The sequence below is a fragment of the Hyperolius riggenbachi genome, chromosome 9 (assembly GCF_040937935.1).
Source record: "Hyperolius riggenbachi isolate aHypRig1 chromosome 9, aHypRig1.pri, whole genome shotgun sequence".
Classification (NCBI taxonomy): domain Eukaryota; kingdom Metazoa; phylum Chordata; class Amphibia; order Anura; family Hyperoliidae; genus Hyperolius; species Hyperolius riggenbachi.
Window position 1 is genome coordinate 186,581,510 of NC_090654.1, and position 17,441 is coordinate 186,598,950.

The 17,441-nt window shown below is 42.9% G+C and overlaps 1 protein-coding gene across 1 annotated transcript in view; it reads right to left on the minus strand.

Moving 5' to 3' along the window:
* Nucleotides 1-17,441, minus strand: part of THOC7 (THO complex subunit 7) — a 41,471-nt gene that overhangs the window by 3,282 nt on the left and 20,748 nt on the right. Inside the window, exons 3-7 of the mRNA XM_068253795.1 lie at nucleotides 15,444-15,571; nucleotides 14,828-14,914; nucleotides 6,531-6,588; nucleotides 3,071-3,137; nucleotides 1,907-1,976 (exon numbers count right to left, since the gene is read on the minus strand). Coding sequence (XP_068109896.1) covers nucleotides 1,907-1,976; nucleotides 3,071-3,137; nucleotides 6,531-6,588; nucleotides 14,828-14,914; nucleotides 15,444-15,571 — 410 coding nt within the window. The remainder of the gene's footprint in view (nucleotides 1-1,906; nucleotides 1,977-3,070; nucleotides 3,138-6,530; nucleotides 6,589-14,827; nucleotides 14,915-15,443; nucleotides 15,572-17,441) is intronic.

The following is a 17,441-nucleotide window of genomic DNA, read 5'->3' on the forward strand; positions in this document are numbered from 1 at the left end:
GCAACTTGGCTACTGGGCTTTTTCAATCTGCCCTGCTGCTATCTCAGATTTTGCTATTTGGCATGTGTACGAGATGCATTTCTGAAGCCCCCTGAACATCTCATTCAAAATTCCAACTCTGCTAAGAACTTGTGATAACCTGCATTTAAAATCCTATCAGAATTGGAGTAGCACAAAACAACAATTGTATTGTGTTTTCTAGTTACAACCTTTCCTATTCTTCTCCATTTGGAGCCAGTTCCATTAAAAACTTAGTAAATAGACAGAGCCTTAAGGGGCCCATACACTGGTCGATTTAAGCCATCGATCGATCAGAAATAGATTCTTTCAAATCAACAAATCAATCGAATTGCAGCCGATTTCGATCAATTTGATCTGACAGGATGGAAGATCTAGGTCGATCTGCTGCTGACAGCAGATCGATGGCCCATAGAGTTGCATTGGATCTAATGGTGCAATAATACATTTAGATCGATTTTCAATAGATTTAATTCTGAAATCTATTGGAAATCTGTTCCTAGTGTGTGGCACACATCAGATAGATTCCTGTCAGATTTAACGCATCTGCCAGAAATCTATCTGAAGGTCGAACCTGCTGCAAATCTATAAGTGTATGGCTAAACTGGGATTCTGGTGAAAGATGCAATATGCTTGCATTACTGATTTCAGGTCTATTTTATAATACTGGAATGTCACGCCTAGTATGTACAGTATGAGCTGGCACCAGGGCTGTAACTATGAATCATGGTGCCCCCCGGCAATACTTTGTCCCCCCCCCAATGTTCACGCACCTTCCCTTGCCTACCCATGGTGACCCTCACAGCCTGGGGGCCCATCTTGCAAGGGTCATAAAATAAGTTTGGACATCGTAATCTTCACCCGTGTAGCCACAACAACACCTGATCTGAAGGATGGACCTCTTTATCAGAGGAAGTGAAGTAGTGGTTGGGGCCCCCTTCAGTTGCTCCCCTCTGGTTATGCCCCTGGCTGGCACTTTGTACCTGTAAAGATCATTTCATCCTCTGATGTCGCTGGCATTCCCCACAGGGATTCATCTAGTAAGATCATTGTTGCCCAAATTCTTTTGTTTGTGGCGTAAAGTTCCATGCCAGTTCCCACAACTCAGTGCAGCTCACCACGCCCTCTCAAATGAGCAGTACAGCGGTTTCAAAACTGCTGGACGAAATCATCAACACAGTCTGTAGAGGCGCTCTACCCAGCTCTTGACCAGACAGTGTAACCTCCAAAAATCGTTTGCCTGAAGAAGCGGGACTGTTACCCGTGAAACGCGTTGCACTTTTGGAGTTATTATTAAATGTTACTTTAGACTGTAAGTAACTTGCCTGTTCTCCGGCCATTTCTTCTAGAAGGGAGGTGAGTCCACCCACTTCGCCCTTAACGATTTTAATTAATTTTACTCTACCTGGCGCCTCTGTTATCCTGCTACAAAATAATGTAATCCACCCTTGGTGGCAGGGACAGATCGGGGGGGGGGGGGGGGGGGGTTTGGGGGGCAAGCGGGTATCTTGCCCCAGGCGCAGTTTGTTGAATTCTTAAAAAGGCGGCAAAATTAATGGCAGTTTAGGCGCCAAAACCTGACCTTGCCCCAGGCGCAACTTAAGTCTTGATCCGTCCCTATCTACAGAGAGCGACTTCTTAGACCTGAGCGGGGTCAGGTTATAATTCTCCCCGCCTGCTCGCCCAGTGGATGCCTTGGTGGCGACCTACCTTTGAGTATAATCACCTTCTTCATCACCAGATACCATTACATTAACATACTACACCATATCGGGCTCTCTGTTTCCCTCTCTTTACATCGTAAAAGTAAACTAGTTCACAACTGTATAGTTACTCTCGGAAATTTAGCCTAATTTAGTTCCCCATGTATTCAATCAGTAAAACTTACTTTCTAGTGTATGCTGGAGCTCATGAATGGTGCTGAGGAGAACGTGGAACTGTTTTCTCCTTAACTCCAGCTAAAGAAAACAAAACAGAACCTGATTAATGGATTCACAGACAACATCATGGAATGAAGGACCATAATAAATATTACAGTATTCTAAGACGAGGCTGAATTTCTGCAATTCAATTTTCTTATTATTGAGTGCAATGTGGAATGACCCACAGTAACTGTTACAGAGGGTGAAACCTGATGGCTTGATATGAATTACGCACTGGGCCATCTGTCTCTCTCACTCTCATTCAATAAACACGTTCCTCTTGAGTTTTCACAGGAAATGCTTGCCGCCCCCGCCCCACTGGTAGTGTGGAATCAGCTCACCTGTCTGCCGTGTGCCTCCTCTAGCGTCCTCTCTCCATTGTTGCTGGAAGGGAGGCTGGTACCCCGTGACCTCCATCCCATGTACATAAGATTGGGTCATGGAGTATAGCGGCCCCCAGCAAAAGAGAGATTACACTAGAGGATGCGAGAGGCATATGGAGGCTGCCATATTTATTTCTTTTTAAGCAATACCAGTTGCCTGGCTATCCTGCTGATCCTATGCTTCTGATGCTTTAGCCATAGACCCTGAACAAGCATCGGCAGATAAAGTGATTCTGAAGTGTCAGATCTGACAAGATTAGCTGCATGCTTGTTTCTGGTGTTATCCAGACACTACTGCAGCCAAATAGGTGAGCAGGAAACCAGGCATCTGTTATTGCTTAAAAGGAAACAAACATAGCAGCCTCCATATACATCTTACTTCTTGTTGTTTAAGACCCTAACCCACCCAATTTGAAATAGTTGACCACTTCTATAACGCTTGACCTTTGAACAGTTGGTTTTTAGCAAATCACCTTTTAAACAATGGCCAGCCTTATTTAAATGAGAGTAATAATTACAAAAAGTATTTGAAAACCTTTAAGGAGCTTACCAGACCTAAAGCTATTAGTTGAATTACAACATAAAAGTATAGCTACTCCTGCAGCAATGTGCACAATCTATTTATGTGGAAACAGCCTGCAGTATCTGAACATATGTATCACATGTAGCGGGCCAGTAATAAGGTCCCGGGAACAGGTGGGTCCGTTGTGTAATACGCTGGAAGGTTTTCCCACATCTCTTTCTCACCTTGTCTTCAACACTCTCTTTGGTGTGAGAAAGCCGCTTCAGCTCCTTGTCCAGCGACTCCAGCTGCCTGAAACACAAAACATTGCGCAAATCAGCCACCTCATTAACTTCGCAAGTTGTCTAAAATCTGCATAATGAATGAAAAAGCTGTAGCAGCATAATTCCCTAACGTAGTGTGGTACCTGTGTTTCACTATTACAAATTAAAATTAGCAGCAGAGTTTAAAAGAATTTCGTGGAGTTTAAATTACATTGTAGACTGAATAATTTATTTCTATTACAATTTTCTGTCCTTCAAAAGTTAACAGAAGCAAAACTTTTAAGCACTGGCAGTCCCGTTGTTACGAATGTCCAAGTTACCGATGATTCACGAATGGGGATTGACTGGGTGGCAGGCCTGAACAATTTTAGGAAAAGTGAATTGAGCGATTTCTGTTCGAAATCGCGATTTTGATTCACGATTTCCTTCAAATCAGGCCTTGTTCCCTTCCTCTGTCCCAGTCTCTCTGTGTCCCCTCTTTTTCGCTCTTGCCCCCTTTGTGCACATTTTGTCTCTTCTGTGCCCAGTGTCTCTTCTGTGCCCCCAAGCTGTGGCAGTGCTGGACATACCTTCCAGCAAGAGTCCAGCGATGCCCATCTATTCACTTTGCCTCCTGCAGGCTCTAATGCACAACATACTTCCTGTATGTCAACCTGGAAGTATGCTGTGCACAAGAGTCAGCAGATGGCAAGAGGACAGACAGCGTTGGACTCGTGCAGTAGGTATGTCCAACACTGCCAATGCTGCGGGGCGCACGTGCCCGGACTTGGAGCAAGATTGAAGCCGCTTTAAAAAAAACTTTCCCCATGGGAAAATGATGTCATCACAGTAATTGCTGCTTTGACGATTATAATTTCGATTTATCTTTCAGGCATGCTGGGTGGCACACACGGGCCGAGAGCAAGCTGTGCTCCACTGCGCTGCCAGCCAACAGGAGACCCAGCCAGTGGGTGATGTCACCACATCCCATAGACGAGGGAAGCTGACGGACAAACAGTGCGACAGTGCCTTACATGCAGCTGCACGAGACATGGGCCCGCTCCTGCGGTGATTTGCAGAGCCGCGGAGCGTTATACTTTACCTACTTCCAGTGGTGGGACTGGCCCCCTTTTCTGCGGCTGCGTGCATTACAGCCTATTGTCTTGCAGCTCCTAAAGCATGTCATGTGACATGCAAAGACAGGAGCTGCTGCAAAGAAAACAGCTGTGCAGCGGGCAGGTATCATGCAGAGGAGTGAGGACCTGTCCCGCTACTGGAAGTAGGCAAAGTATGATTCTCCACCTGCAACTACTCTGCTATTACTTGGAAGGGGATGTGCGGCTTGGGGGAAGGAATGAGCACACAGGCTACTTCTGGGGAATGTGCTAGTCCTGTAATCGTGGGGGAGGAGGGGGGGCCACACGGCAGGGTTTTGCAGGAGGGCCCAGGAGATTTGTTATGCTTCTGAAGGGACAGTTTGCCTTGTGGCTAGCAAATATTTACTCCTAGATTGCTTGTACTAAAAAGGGCCACAGCAGGCACAAGTGGGGGCATAGAAGACACACAGTAGGGGCATAGGAGGCCAAAAGGGGGCACAGGAAGTACAGAGTGGCAGAGGGGAGCAAAGCAACACAAAATGCACAGAAGAGGGTACCAGGCAGGTATGGAGCAAATTAATACCTAAATTTACCAGTCCAACTAACAAATACATTTATTCAACTTAAGAACACACCTTCCCTATCTTGTTCATAGCCCATGGGCTGCCTGTATTTTCACACTCTGCTGCTAGACAGCATGGTGACAAATTACCGTAAACAAAATCAACAATGTCGGCCAAAACATCTGAGATTGTTATACAGCCCATCAGCTGCCCTGACACAGTCCGCATGCGCGTCCTGATCGTTCTGCATCAAGTATGATCGTTTAAGCTCTCAAATATCGGATGTCTGTACAGGACTTCATCCTTTACAGCCAAGAATTTCTGTAATATTTCACTTGTATGAATGAAATGCAGATATCCCAACCTATTTTTTTTTAAAGAGCAGAGGACCTACAGATTATAAAAATAACATTGCTAACTTTTGTACTCCTACCAGATTTCCTAAGATGTTTGATCACTTGATGGGTGGCGGTACATATGCCAGATTATCGGCAAAGGCGACTCGGCTAACTTTAATCTAGTTTTTGTTTTTTTTCAATCTCATATACAAATACAGTAACTTTTCAGCTTTTATCAATAGAAAAAGTAAAAAAAAAATATAGGTAAATAAGTAATATCAAACTTATTTTAGTTTCAAACTTATTTTGAGTATTTTCTTGCATGGTGGAAACTATTTTAAAGGTTAAGGTTTGGAGAGATCTCCTCAGAGAAAAAACTCAGGAGAAATGTTAATAGGATATGGGCTTTAAAAAAATAGATAAAGTTATAGTAGATACTCCCCTATGAAGAGGGAAGGCTCTGGATCATATGGAACCTTCCCTCTTCTCTTGCTCTCACCGATCCAGCGTTGTCACCCACGTTGTGTGTACTTGACTAATTGATTGAATACATGTCTGAGAGACCTTGGGAGGCTTTGGATGCACTCGTGTCCCCAAGTGCTTCTGAAGACGGGCGGCTATTTACTGCGCATGTGTGAGCACAACGGAGCCACCTGTTGGGTACACGATGGCTTTCAAAGCCTCACAAAGTGGAAAATTTAACCAGGGTGATGGCGCTGGAACGAGGGTTACAAGAAAGGACAGGGAAAGCTTTACAAGATCCAAAGCCTTCCCTGTCCATAGGCAAGTAAATATCAAACTTATTTTTTTTCCTTTACATCTACTTTAAGATTTAATTCAACAGTATATTTAAAGTGCACCTGAGATGGGGCCCCTTTAAAAACGTATACATACCTGAGGCTTACACCAGCCCCCTCGTCATCCTCAGTCGCCTTTTCCTTTGTTCGCAACTAGCCCAACAAAATCCTCCAGTTGGGGCCAGTCGGCACAGGCGCAGTCCGGCCAGACGCGCTCCCCCGCCTTGCTCCTGTCGCAGCGTTCTGCGTCAGAGTAGTACTGCGCAGGCACAGAATGCTCCAGGCGACGTGAATGCAGCGGAGGAGGGCGCGCAGCCAGGCCACGTATGCGCAGTTGGCCCCAGACCAGAGGACATTCCGGGGCCAATTGCAGATGAACAGGGAGTCGGAAGAGGACGGCGTGGGAGCGATTAGGCCGGAGGGGGCCTGAGGAAGCCCCAGGTATGTATATTTTGTATTTCAAAGCCCATCTCCACTTCCATCTAAAAAAATAAATAACACAAATGAAAATGGCATATAAGGGGCATTTTCATTTCCGTTTCAAGACTTTTCAGGATGCATAAAGCTCTGTTTCAGTCTACCAACAAATCTGTCTATGAGCACAAAAATATGTTCATATATATTCAAACACGGTTAAGAATACTCACTTTAGGGTCTCATGGCGATCCGGATGATTCTGTATCACCTTAGCTAAGGCATCATACTCTGGGAAAATACAGAAAATAGAAAGTTTGAGTGTCTTTATATAATCAATACATCACCAGCAATACCAGAACTGTTCCTAACAGACTGGACAGTTATTCACCATCATCATAAACTTTGCAGAGTCAAAATTTCACGTTCTACGTGGTTGGACAAACATGGCGTCAAAGCACTTTCAGATATTTTGGCTGTGATTAGTGGTGATCTGACCCCTCCCCTCCCCCCCCAAACTCCAGGTCACATCACTCCCGCATTGCCCCCCCCCCATCACTTACCTAAAACACTATTTGATATACCAGGCAGCGGTCCACAGCTGTAACACCCAAAGACCCCCTAAAATCAGTGATGAAGGGAGGGGCGAGTTGCAAAAGCCACGCTAACGCTTTCATATTCGTTAGAACTGCAATGGCATATGGAATGTACATCAGACTCCAACTCCTCAGTTTATGATACCTCCAACTCCTAGACTCCGGCTACTCTAATTTGCATATAACAATCTTGCTGATTGAAAGTATGTAGCATAAAAGGCATTTCATCCCTGCCAAAGCTTAGGAATTTGAAAGCTATATTAAGATGGCATCTACTTTAGGAGCAAAAAGCTACTGGTCTGGAAGCTGACACTCTACCCTGTCAGCTATCCTAGCCTGTCATTGCCCCATCAAGTAGTCTGTAGAATAATATCCACCGGATCCCCATATCAGCCGGGTTCCAGCATGTAGGTCTGCCGCCTTACAGAAAAAGGCCTCTGCCTTTTCTATATCTGTGCAGAGTTCCCCAACACTGTCCTCAAGGCCCACCAACAGTACATGTTTTGTAGAAAACCACAAACATGCACAGGTGGGGTAATTAGTGTCTCAGCAGAGCTAATTAACTACCTCTGTGGATTTCCACAAAACATGCACTGTTGCCGGGTCTTGAGGATAGGGTGGGGAACACTGATATAGAAAAGGCCAGGGCCATTGTCTATGCACCAGCAGCCAGCCATTACGAGGTTCCAATGAATCTTATTAAACAAACAATTATATCTTTTAAGCATAAGCGTACCTCTGTTTTTTTATGTACACCAGAGATGCACTTTAAAAAAAACTTAAGATACAGCTGTAGAGTAGCTGTTAAATAGAAATCAAAACTAGTCCTTGGTAAGAGTAGACAGGGCTGTGGAGTCGGAGTTGGAGCAATTTTGGGCACCCGTAGTTGGAGTCGATGATTTCATAAACTAAGGAGTCGGGAGTCGGAGACTGATGATTTTTGTACAAAATCCACAGTCCTGTTAAGTTTTAGACTAAGGAGTTGGAGTCGGAGCCATTTTGGGGAGCCAGAGTCGGAGTTGTGGTTTCATAAACTGAGGAGTCGGAAGATTTTTGTACCGACTCCACAGACCTGCTTGTAGAAGGTGCAGACAGGAACAAAGAACATTGATCAGATCCTAGGCAATCTAACTGTGGGTACAGCTAAGGGATAGGACACACTGCAGAGCGCTCTGCTGTCAGTGCTGCATCTAAAAAAAAAAAAAAACTTCCACAGGAGCGTTTGCGTTTCCCAAAAACGCAAACGCAGAACATGCAGCATTTTGGAAGCGTTAGCGCTTCAATGTTAAGTATACAAACGCTAGCGTAATCGCTTATCAAAGCCTAAACTGAGCGGTTTTGCTAGCATTTTGAAGTTATAGCACACTGTAACAAAATTAAAATGAATTGAGAGGACCAATCAGGATTAAAACACGAATCGCTAAACGCGACACAACCGCTGACACATAAAATACACTTTTTAAATACGCTCCCTAAAACGAGCATGAATCCGCTTGCAAAGCGCTCATACAAAACGCTAGCGGTTGCGTTTAGCGTTTGGGGATACTAGTGGGTTCCAGGCCTAAGAGTGCTGTGCAGGTACTCTGCAGGAGAATGAGGGGATTATTCCTCTATTACAAATTCACGCACGTTCTGAAACAGGTTTCCGGGTGATAGACAACACCTCTGTGTTCAATGCACACAACATTCTCAGTGGATTCCCTGCAGCTCTGTGGGGAGTGCATATGTAGAGTATAGTACTACTGTACTGTGTAACTTAATCTGTAGTCACCAACCCCAAATTTAAACAACATATCAAATGGATTGATTTCATGAGCAAATGGAGTGCATACAAACCTTCATAAGCCTGCATCAACACAGAATTATCTGTATCACAATGACCATCCCTACTACTGACAACTGCATCTCAAGCTTTAATCTTACAGCAGATGTGTATTTATTATTGTGTATAAAAAAATCCTGTGTACACATCAGATATGGTATACAATCACAATCAGACATGTACGGTATATCTGATTTTAAAAATATGGTATGAAATTGCTCTCCTCATTGCAGAACTTTGATAAACAAGTAGTACCAGACTTACGAACGGCCCGCCGATACGAACAGCATGGATTCTGTGTTTCCATGGGAACAAGTCAAAAACATTTTTTTTCAAATTGGACTTTTTGAGAAAATCTATTTTAAAAAATTCAAAGGAAAAATGCCTTTTAAACTTGTATAAGCAGAGGGCAGAGGTGACACAGAGGGGGACACCGGTGGCACAGGGGATAGAGATAGCACAGTGTTCCAACTTAAGAACAGATTCAGGTTAAGAACGAACCTACAGTCCTTATCTCGTTTGTTAACCGGGGGACTACCTGTATATATAATTTATAACTTATCTAAAAAAATAGAACATTATCTTTTAATTTTTTTTACAGTTTAAATTAGGAGTCTGTGCATTTTTTTCCCCCGACTCCAGGTACCCAAAAATTGCTCCAACTCTAACGCCCTGGATTTAATACAACCCAAAAATACTCCATAAAGCAGTACTATAGCCACCACATATACTGTGTCTAAACTGAATTTATAAAATAAAAATACACACACAGGGAACCATGGTTTCCTCCCACCACCTAAAAACACACTGACGGGCTGCACCCTAGATTGGCCTTAAGGCTCATACACACATCAGACCATAGTCTTTTGAAAATGAAAGATCACAGACCAATCTTACCACCCTTCGTGTAGTATGAGAGCCATACTCTACACAGTCTTTTCTATTGGGCTGAACTCCACATCAGAAAAAAATCTTTGCAAGATGCTGCACACACAGATGCTGTACAGACACAAAAGATCAGTATCTGCAAAAGATCTGTTCCTGCCAAAAATCCATTCCTGCAAATTGCAATGATAGTCTATGAGATCTGCAGATCATCATACACACATGATCTAACTGACATTCATCTGCAGATCAGATCCACCAGGATGGATTTTCAGATCTGCAGATGATTGCTTGATCTGCAGATGAATGTCAGTTAGATCATGTGTGTATGATGATCTGCAGATCTCATAGACTATCATTGCAATTTGCAGGAATGGATTTTTGGCAGGAACAGATCTTTTGCAGATACTAATCTTTTGTGTCCGTACAGCATCTGTGTGTGCAGCATCTTGCAAAGATTTTTTTCTGATGTGGAGTTCAGCTCCATAGAAAAGACTGTGTAGAGTATGGCTCTCATACTACATGAAGGGTGGTAAGATTGGTCTGTGATCTTTCATTTTCCAAAGACTATAGTCTGATGTGTGTATGTGGCCTTAGACTGTGGTAAGGATTAGATCGTAAGCTTCTTTGAGGGACAGTCAGCAATTATTCAGCCTGCACTGCAGAAGATGTTATACAAATGAATAATATGATTATTATTATTCAAGATCATCAACAGCAGCAAAAGCACTGCATAACTTATTCTTGTCTTGATACTAAAAAGCCTAACTTTCACTTTCCCTGTCCTGTATAGACATGATTATACATGATTATATCCACAGGACGCTGCTGAGTCAGATGCATACTGGGAGACATCCTAAACAATTGTTTAGGTTTGAAATAGATCACCCGTCCGGGCCTGTAGGGCCCATTCACACTTGGGCAGTTAGCGGGCGTTTACCGCTAATTGCCGGCGAGTGCTAGCACTTTTTAAAGCACTAGTGCATTGTTAAGTAGTATGTGGTAGTGATCTCACTGCTGCAATCGCCAGCGCTACTTGCATTTTGACACTTTAAGAGCCTGTTTTGTGCGGTGTAAAGCAAAGTCCAAACTTTGCGTTAACCAAGGTAAAATGAAAGTCCATAGACTTTAATTTTACCTTTCACACCAGACGCTGCATTTCGATGCGTTGCGGTACGACGCACCCGGGAGCCAGCGTTTTCCCATCGGGTTAATTACTACCGCCGCTGATTGCGCCGCACCGCAGCACCCGGACGATACGCCGCAGGCTATTCAACATGTGCAGGAGAACGGCTCCTGCACGCATTGGTAGATGTGAAAGAGCCCGACCGATTGCAATGCATTTCAATCACGATCGCTAAAAAAAATCACTGGCGCAAAACGCTAGCTCTAATAGCTAGTGTTTTGCTATCTCAAGTGTGAACGGGGCCTAACTTTTGCGTTTGATATGAAGGAGGTTCTTTTACATTCAGTTCCTTTTTTTCCCCATTTTACTTATAGCATACATCACTAAGTGGAAAGGGTCTTACTAATAAGGGATCTGACTTGGGGTGTGTACACACTTGAAAGATTAATGAAAGATATCAGACCAATTTTACCCCCTTCCATGTAATATGAGAGCTCTCTCTCATACTCTACACAGTCTATTCTATTGAGCTGAACTCCCCATCAGATAAAAATCTTTGTAAGATGCTGCACACAAAGATGCTGTACACATTCAAAAGATCAGTATCTGCAAAAGATCTGTTCCTGCAAAAGATCCGTTCCTGCAAAATGCATTCATAGTCTATGATATCTGCAGATCCTCATACACACCTTGTTTAACATTCATCTGCATATCAGATCCACCAGGATGGATGTTCAGATCTGCAGAGGATTGTCAGATATGCAGATGAATGTATGTTTAAAAAGGTGCGTATGAGGATCTGCAGATATCAGACTATGAATGCATTTTGCAGGAACGGATCTTTTGCAAGAACGGATCTTTTGCAGATACTGATTTTTTGAATGTGCACAGCATCTTCCATCAGGTAAACGTTTTAGATCAATCCGCACTTAGGCCTGGTGCACACCAAAAACCGCAAGCAGATCCGCAAAACGCTAGCAGATTTTGAAACGCTTTTTCTTATTTTTCTATGGCGCTTTGCTAGCGTTTTGCGGATTGCTGCAGCGGATTTCAGTATAGTACATTTCATATATTGTTACAGTAAAGCTGTTACTGAACAGCTTCTGTAACAAAAACGCCGGCAAAACCGCTCTGAACAGGCGTTTTTCAGAGCGGTTTGCGTTTTTCCTATACTTAACATTGAGGCAGAAACGCATCCGAAATCCAAAAAATGCCTCACCCCGGCATTTTTCGTTTCTGCAAAACGCCTCCCGCTCTGGTGTGCACCACCCCATTGAGATACATTGACCAAGCGGATCCGCAGCCGCAAGCGGCTGCAGAAATGCTGAAAAAGCCGCTCGGTGTGCACCAGCCCACACACAAACTGAAAGACAGCTTTTTCCCATCCGCCATAAACTTGATGAACTCTGAATCCTCTCTGAAATAATTAACACGGTGTACAAATTGTTTAAATATCTGTAATACCTGGCATACTTGTATAATTTCTTCTCTTCCTTGTTACTATCACTATGTTCCCTATATGCTCCTTGGGGTTTTCATGAAAAGTAATATAGTTGTGTTACACAATGACAAAGTGAATTGAATCTTTGTGTGCAGCATCTTGCAAAGATTTTTATCTGATGGAGAGTTCAGCTCAATAGAATAGACCGTGTAGAGTATGGCTCTCGTACTACATGGAAGGTGGTAAAATTGGTCTAAGGCTACATACACACTTGAGATAATAGTCTTTGGAAAAGACAAGATTGCAGACCAATTTTACCCCCTTCCATGTAGTATGAGAGCCATACTCTACACAGTCTATTCTATTGAGCTGAACTCCCCATCAGATACAAATCTTTGCAAGATGCTGTGCACAAAAGATCAGTATCTGCAAAAGATCTGTTCCTGCAAAAGATCCGTTCCTGCAAAATGCATTCATAGTCTGATATCTGCATTACTTGTTTAAACAGACATTCATCTGCTTATCTGACAATCATCTGCAGATCTGAAGAGCCATCCTGGTGGATCTGATCTGCAGATGAATTTCTGTTAAACAAGGTGCGTATGAGGATCTGCAGATATCATAGACTATGAATGTATTTTGCAGGAACAGGGACTTTTGCAGGAACAGATCTTTTGCAGATCCTGATATTTTGAATGTGTACAGCATCTTGCAAAGATTTTTATCTGATGGGGAGTTCAGCTCAATAGAATAGACTGTGAAGGTATGGCTCTCATACTACATGGAAGGGGGTAAAATTGGTCTGTGATCTTTCATTTTCCAAAGACTTTTATCTCAAGTGTGTATGTAGCATAAGATCTTTCATTAATCTTTCAAGTGTTTACTTACCAATACTCTTTCCTCTGCACTTTTAAAAGTAATTAGCATTAGCAGTGATTACCTATAAAACATTCATTTGCAATAAAGTTGTTTCTTTATCAGAAAATCCTGTTGATCCACACAGGAAGGCATAAAAATACCCCTCAGGGCACATTCACATTAGAAGAACTGAAGAAACGCTAGAATTGACTAATGCATATACAGGAGTCACTCACATTGTTAGCAGGTGCAGACTGCTGGCAGTGGCAGGTATTTTCTATTGACTTTTGTGGAGGACAAATCACTAATCAATTCCACCAATATGCCAGCAGCAGGATTTTAAGAAAAGCCAGCCAGTGCCAGACTTAAAGGGCCCATACACTGGTCGATTTCAGCCATCGATCGGAAATCGATTCTATCAAAATCCCCATTCGATTGGTTTGCGGCCGATTTCGATTGAATTGATCTGACAGGATGGAAAATCTAGGTCGATCTGTTGCTGGCAGCAGATCAATGGCCCATAGAGTAGCAATGGTCCAATAATGCATTTAGATTGATTTCCAATAGATTTCATTCTGAAATCTAATGGAAATCTGTTCCTAGTGAGTGGCGCACATCAGATAGATTCCTGTCAGATTGGACTTGACAGGCATCTGACCAAAATCTAACTGATGGTCGAATCTGCTGCAAATCTTTAAAGAGAACCTGTACTGAGTAAAAATATTTAAAATAAACACACGAGGTAACTTCAAATGAACATTACATAGTTACCTTGCCATCAGTTCCTCTCAGAAGCTCACCATTTTCTTCTGACAATGATCCCTTCCAGTTCTGACAACATTTTGTCAGATCTGAAATATATCAGTTGCTGTCAGTAAAATATCAGTTGCTGTCAGTTATAGCTGAGAGGAAAACGGATGTACCAGGTCATGTCCATGTTTCCCTATGGCTGAAGTGGGCGATGTTACAGTTTAACTGTGTGCTGACCAGAAAGCTGTTATGGGGTAATGGCTATTTTCAAAATGGAGGACGGAAAATTCCCTTGATCATAGTGAACAAATAGGACGCAGGACAGGAGAAAGACACTGAGGAGTAGACTACATGGAAGGTAAGTATGACTTGTGTATGCTTATTTTGACTTTTATTTTTAGTACAGGTTTTCTTTAAGTGTATGGCCACCTTTAGTGTGAAGCAGCCTCACTAACAACAATGGTACTTACAACATCCGAGCATTTGCTACATTGAGGCCTCTTTTCCACGAACTGTTGAGCTGTGTGCTCAGCAAGCAGTTACCAGGCAGCAGCAAGCAGTTACCAGGCAGCAGCAAGCAGTTACCAGGCAGCAGCAAGCAGTTACCAGGCAGCAGCAAGCAGTTACCAGGCAGCAGCAAGCAGTTACCAGACAGCAGCAAGCAGTTGTGAGAGTCTGAGAGGCATTGACTGCCTGTAAACAGTTCGTGGAAAAGAGGCCTTAGAAAGCGCCTATTTAACACCAGGAATGACTTGCAGTGCGCCCAGCATAATCCAATTTTCTTCAACAAGCCTAAAATGAATGCAAGCCCATCAATATTTGAATTTTGTTTTTAATGCATTAAATGGTGTTAAAACTACCTCAAAAAGGACAAAAAGCTCTTCATAACAGCTCATAACAGGATTGTTACAGTGTTTCAGTTTCAGATAGCAATGCTTGGGATTTATCAGATTCTGGATAGAACACTTTAGCTACTCTCACTGGCACTTTGCCATACACGCTGTTCAGTGATACATAGTTTAAACTGATAATAGATAAAAATGCTGTTATACCTTGACGATTCTTTCGGATGCGCTTAGCCTGTAAGATCTGTTTCTTGCATTCAGCTATTTTCTCATGGGCAGCCGCTATACTGCTCTCTGGTGAAAACAAAGCAACAGATCAGTCATGTCATGCCAATGCATGCTTAAACATCTGCAATTTCAAAAAAATAAATAAATAAATAAATCAGATTTACTTACCTGGGGCTTCTTCCAGCCCCTGGATGCCTTTTTTTCCTTTGCATTAGCTCCGCTCCAAACTGGTCACCCGGTGTTCCCTCAGTAGGTCGGTGGCCTCTGCGCATGTGAGAGCGCGTCTGTGCAGAACACGCCCAGCGAGTAGGAGTGCGACCGTGAGCTCTCGCATGAGCAGAGCCCGCCGACCTGGCCGGGTTGGCAGCTGCTATGGAGGGAAATCCCGGGAGACCAGCTTGGAGCAGGGCTGCAGCAAAGGAAAAAAAAGCAGCCAGGAGCAAGAGAAGAGTACTGGACCCAGTACTGACCCCTGTGGGACCCCACTGCTAACAGTCAGCCATTAAAAATTAAATTGTTTGCATCTTATGGACCATCCCTATTACTCACGTATAAAATAACTAATATTGAATACATAACCAGTAGAAGTTCTTACCAATGTCATTGTAGATCTTCTCATAGTTCTCCATCTCTCTCAGGTTCATGTCATGCACAAGAAGAGTCTTGCCCATAGAGAATGAGCACTGGGATAATGTGCTCAGCATCCGCTGGTACTGAGTGTATCTGAAAAATTCACAGAAAGTGTAAAAGCACAACTAAAGTCAGGTAAAGATCAGGTAACAAAAGTAGTAATATTAACAAAGTAGTGCAGGTAACAAAGTAGTAATATTAAAAATCTTCAAATTTAATGGGACACTATTTTGTAGATATCGCACATAAAAGTATTAAGAAACAATCCCTCTGCAGTGATAGTGCCACAGTGATGGACACCTCTATGTTGTGTAGTTTCAGCTGTCTGAGACTAAAGTCCGGAATTAAGTTTGGTGATACTGTATTTCTCTGCAGCTCTTGTTGCCCTCTGATAGGTCTGTGTAGTTACCCGTTACATGAGGCATTGTTTTGTTCAAAGAATTGACTGGCTTTATAACAGGATTCATTGAAAGAAAGTCTGAAGCATAAAATAATAAAATAAAAAAACATACTTGCCTAAGAAGAGGGAAGGCTCTGGGTCGTAATGAGCCTTCCTGTTCTCCTCCCGGTGTCCGCGTTCCCCCACAGGCTTCCCCGTTAGCAGACCACGACCAAAAGGGTTGTGGCTGATCTCTTCTGGGTTGGGGAAACTTCGGCAGCCTTCGGAAGCACTCGGGCTTCCAAAGACGGGCCACTCTGTAGTGAGAACCCCCTCTCGCACATTGGTGTGTGCACAGTACCGAGCCGCCGGTCTTCGTAAGCCCAAGTGCTTCCAAAGATTGCCGAAGTCTTCCCCGGCGGGAGATACAGAGGAGCCTGCAGGAGACCCGAGGACACTGTGAGGAGAACGGGAAGGCTCATTAGGACCCAGAGCCTTCCCTCTCCTTAGGTATCTGTTATTTTTTATTTTACGCTACAGATTCACTTTAAGATGTGTACACACCTTTGAAGGATGTCGCCCATCAGGGATCAGGACGTGATCCTCTTGGTCAACATTGCATCCCTGGGCTGTACACATGTCAGCTGTGTAGATGACGCACTGCTGTGTTATGGGGGGATGACAAGTGGCACGTGTGTGACGTCACGTGGCAGAGTGGTGCGGACAATGGGATCAGCATCACTGTGGGTGAGTAGATCCTTCCGGATCACTCACGGGTTGTCGGTTGCTGCCTGCCACACACCGATTATCAGCTGAGGCGGTTGTTATTGGCCACATCAGCCGACTTGTCAGGTGCGTGTATGGGCCTTAAGAGTAAGAAGGCTGCTTGTGAGTGTTAAAATTTAAGTATGATATGCTTGAATTCCTAGGCCTCAGTTATTTTAACTGAGGTTAGTTAAAAGACTTGACTTGCAGAGGAGTCCGCGGGGATTTTTCACCTTATGCATCAGAGCAATTTTTAACTCCCATTCATTCGCTAATAACTTTATCACTACTTAACACAATTTATTGATCTATATCTTGTTTTTTCCGCCACTAATTAGGCTTTCTTTGGGTGGTACATTTTGCTAAGAATTATTTTTTTATAAATGCATTTTAACAGGATTAATAAGAAAAAAAAATTGGAAAAAAATCATGATTTCTCAGTTTTCGTCCATTATAGCTTTAAAATAATCCACGCTACCATAATTAAAACCTAATTATTTTATTTGCCCGTTTGTCTCGGTTATGACACCATTTAAATGTTGTCCCTATCACAATGTATGGTGCCAATATTTTATTTGGAAATAAAGGTCCGTTTTGCGTCCATCACTATTTAAAAGCTTATAATTTAAAAAATATTCGTAGTATACCCCCTTCAAATGCATATTTAAAAAGTTCAGACCCTTAGGTAACTATTTATGTCTTTATTCCATAAAAATTTTTATTTGGGTAATATTTTGGTGGGGGAAATAAACAGTTCATTTTTAATGTTATTATATGTGTAAATTGTAATGTAAAAAATATGTAGATGTAGTTTTACTA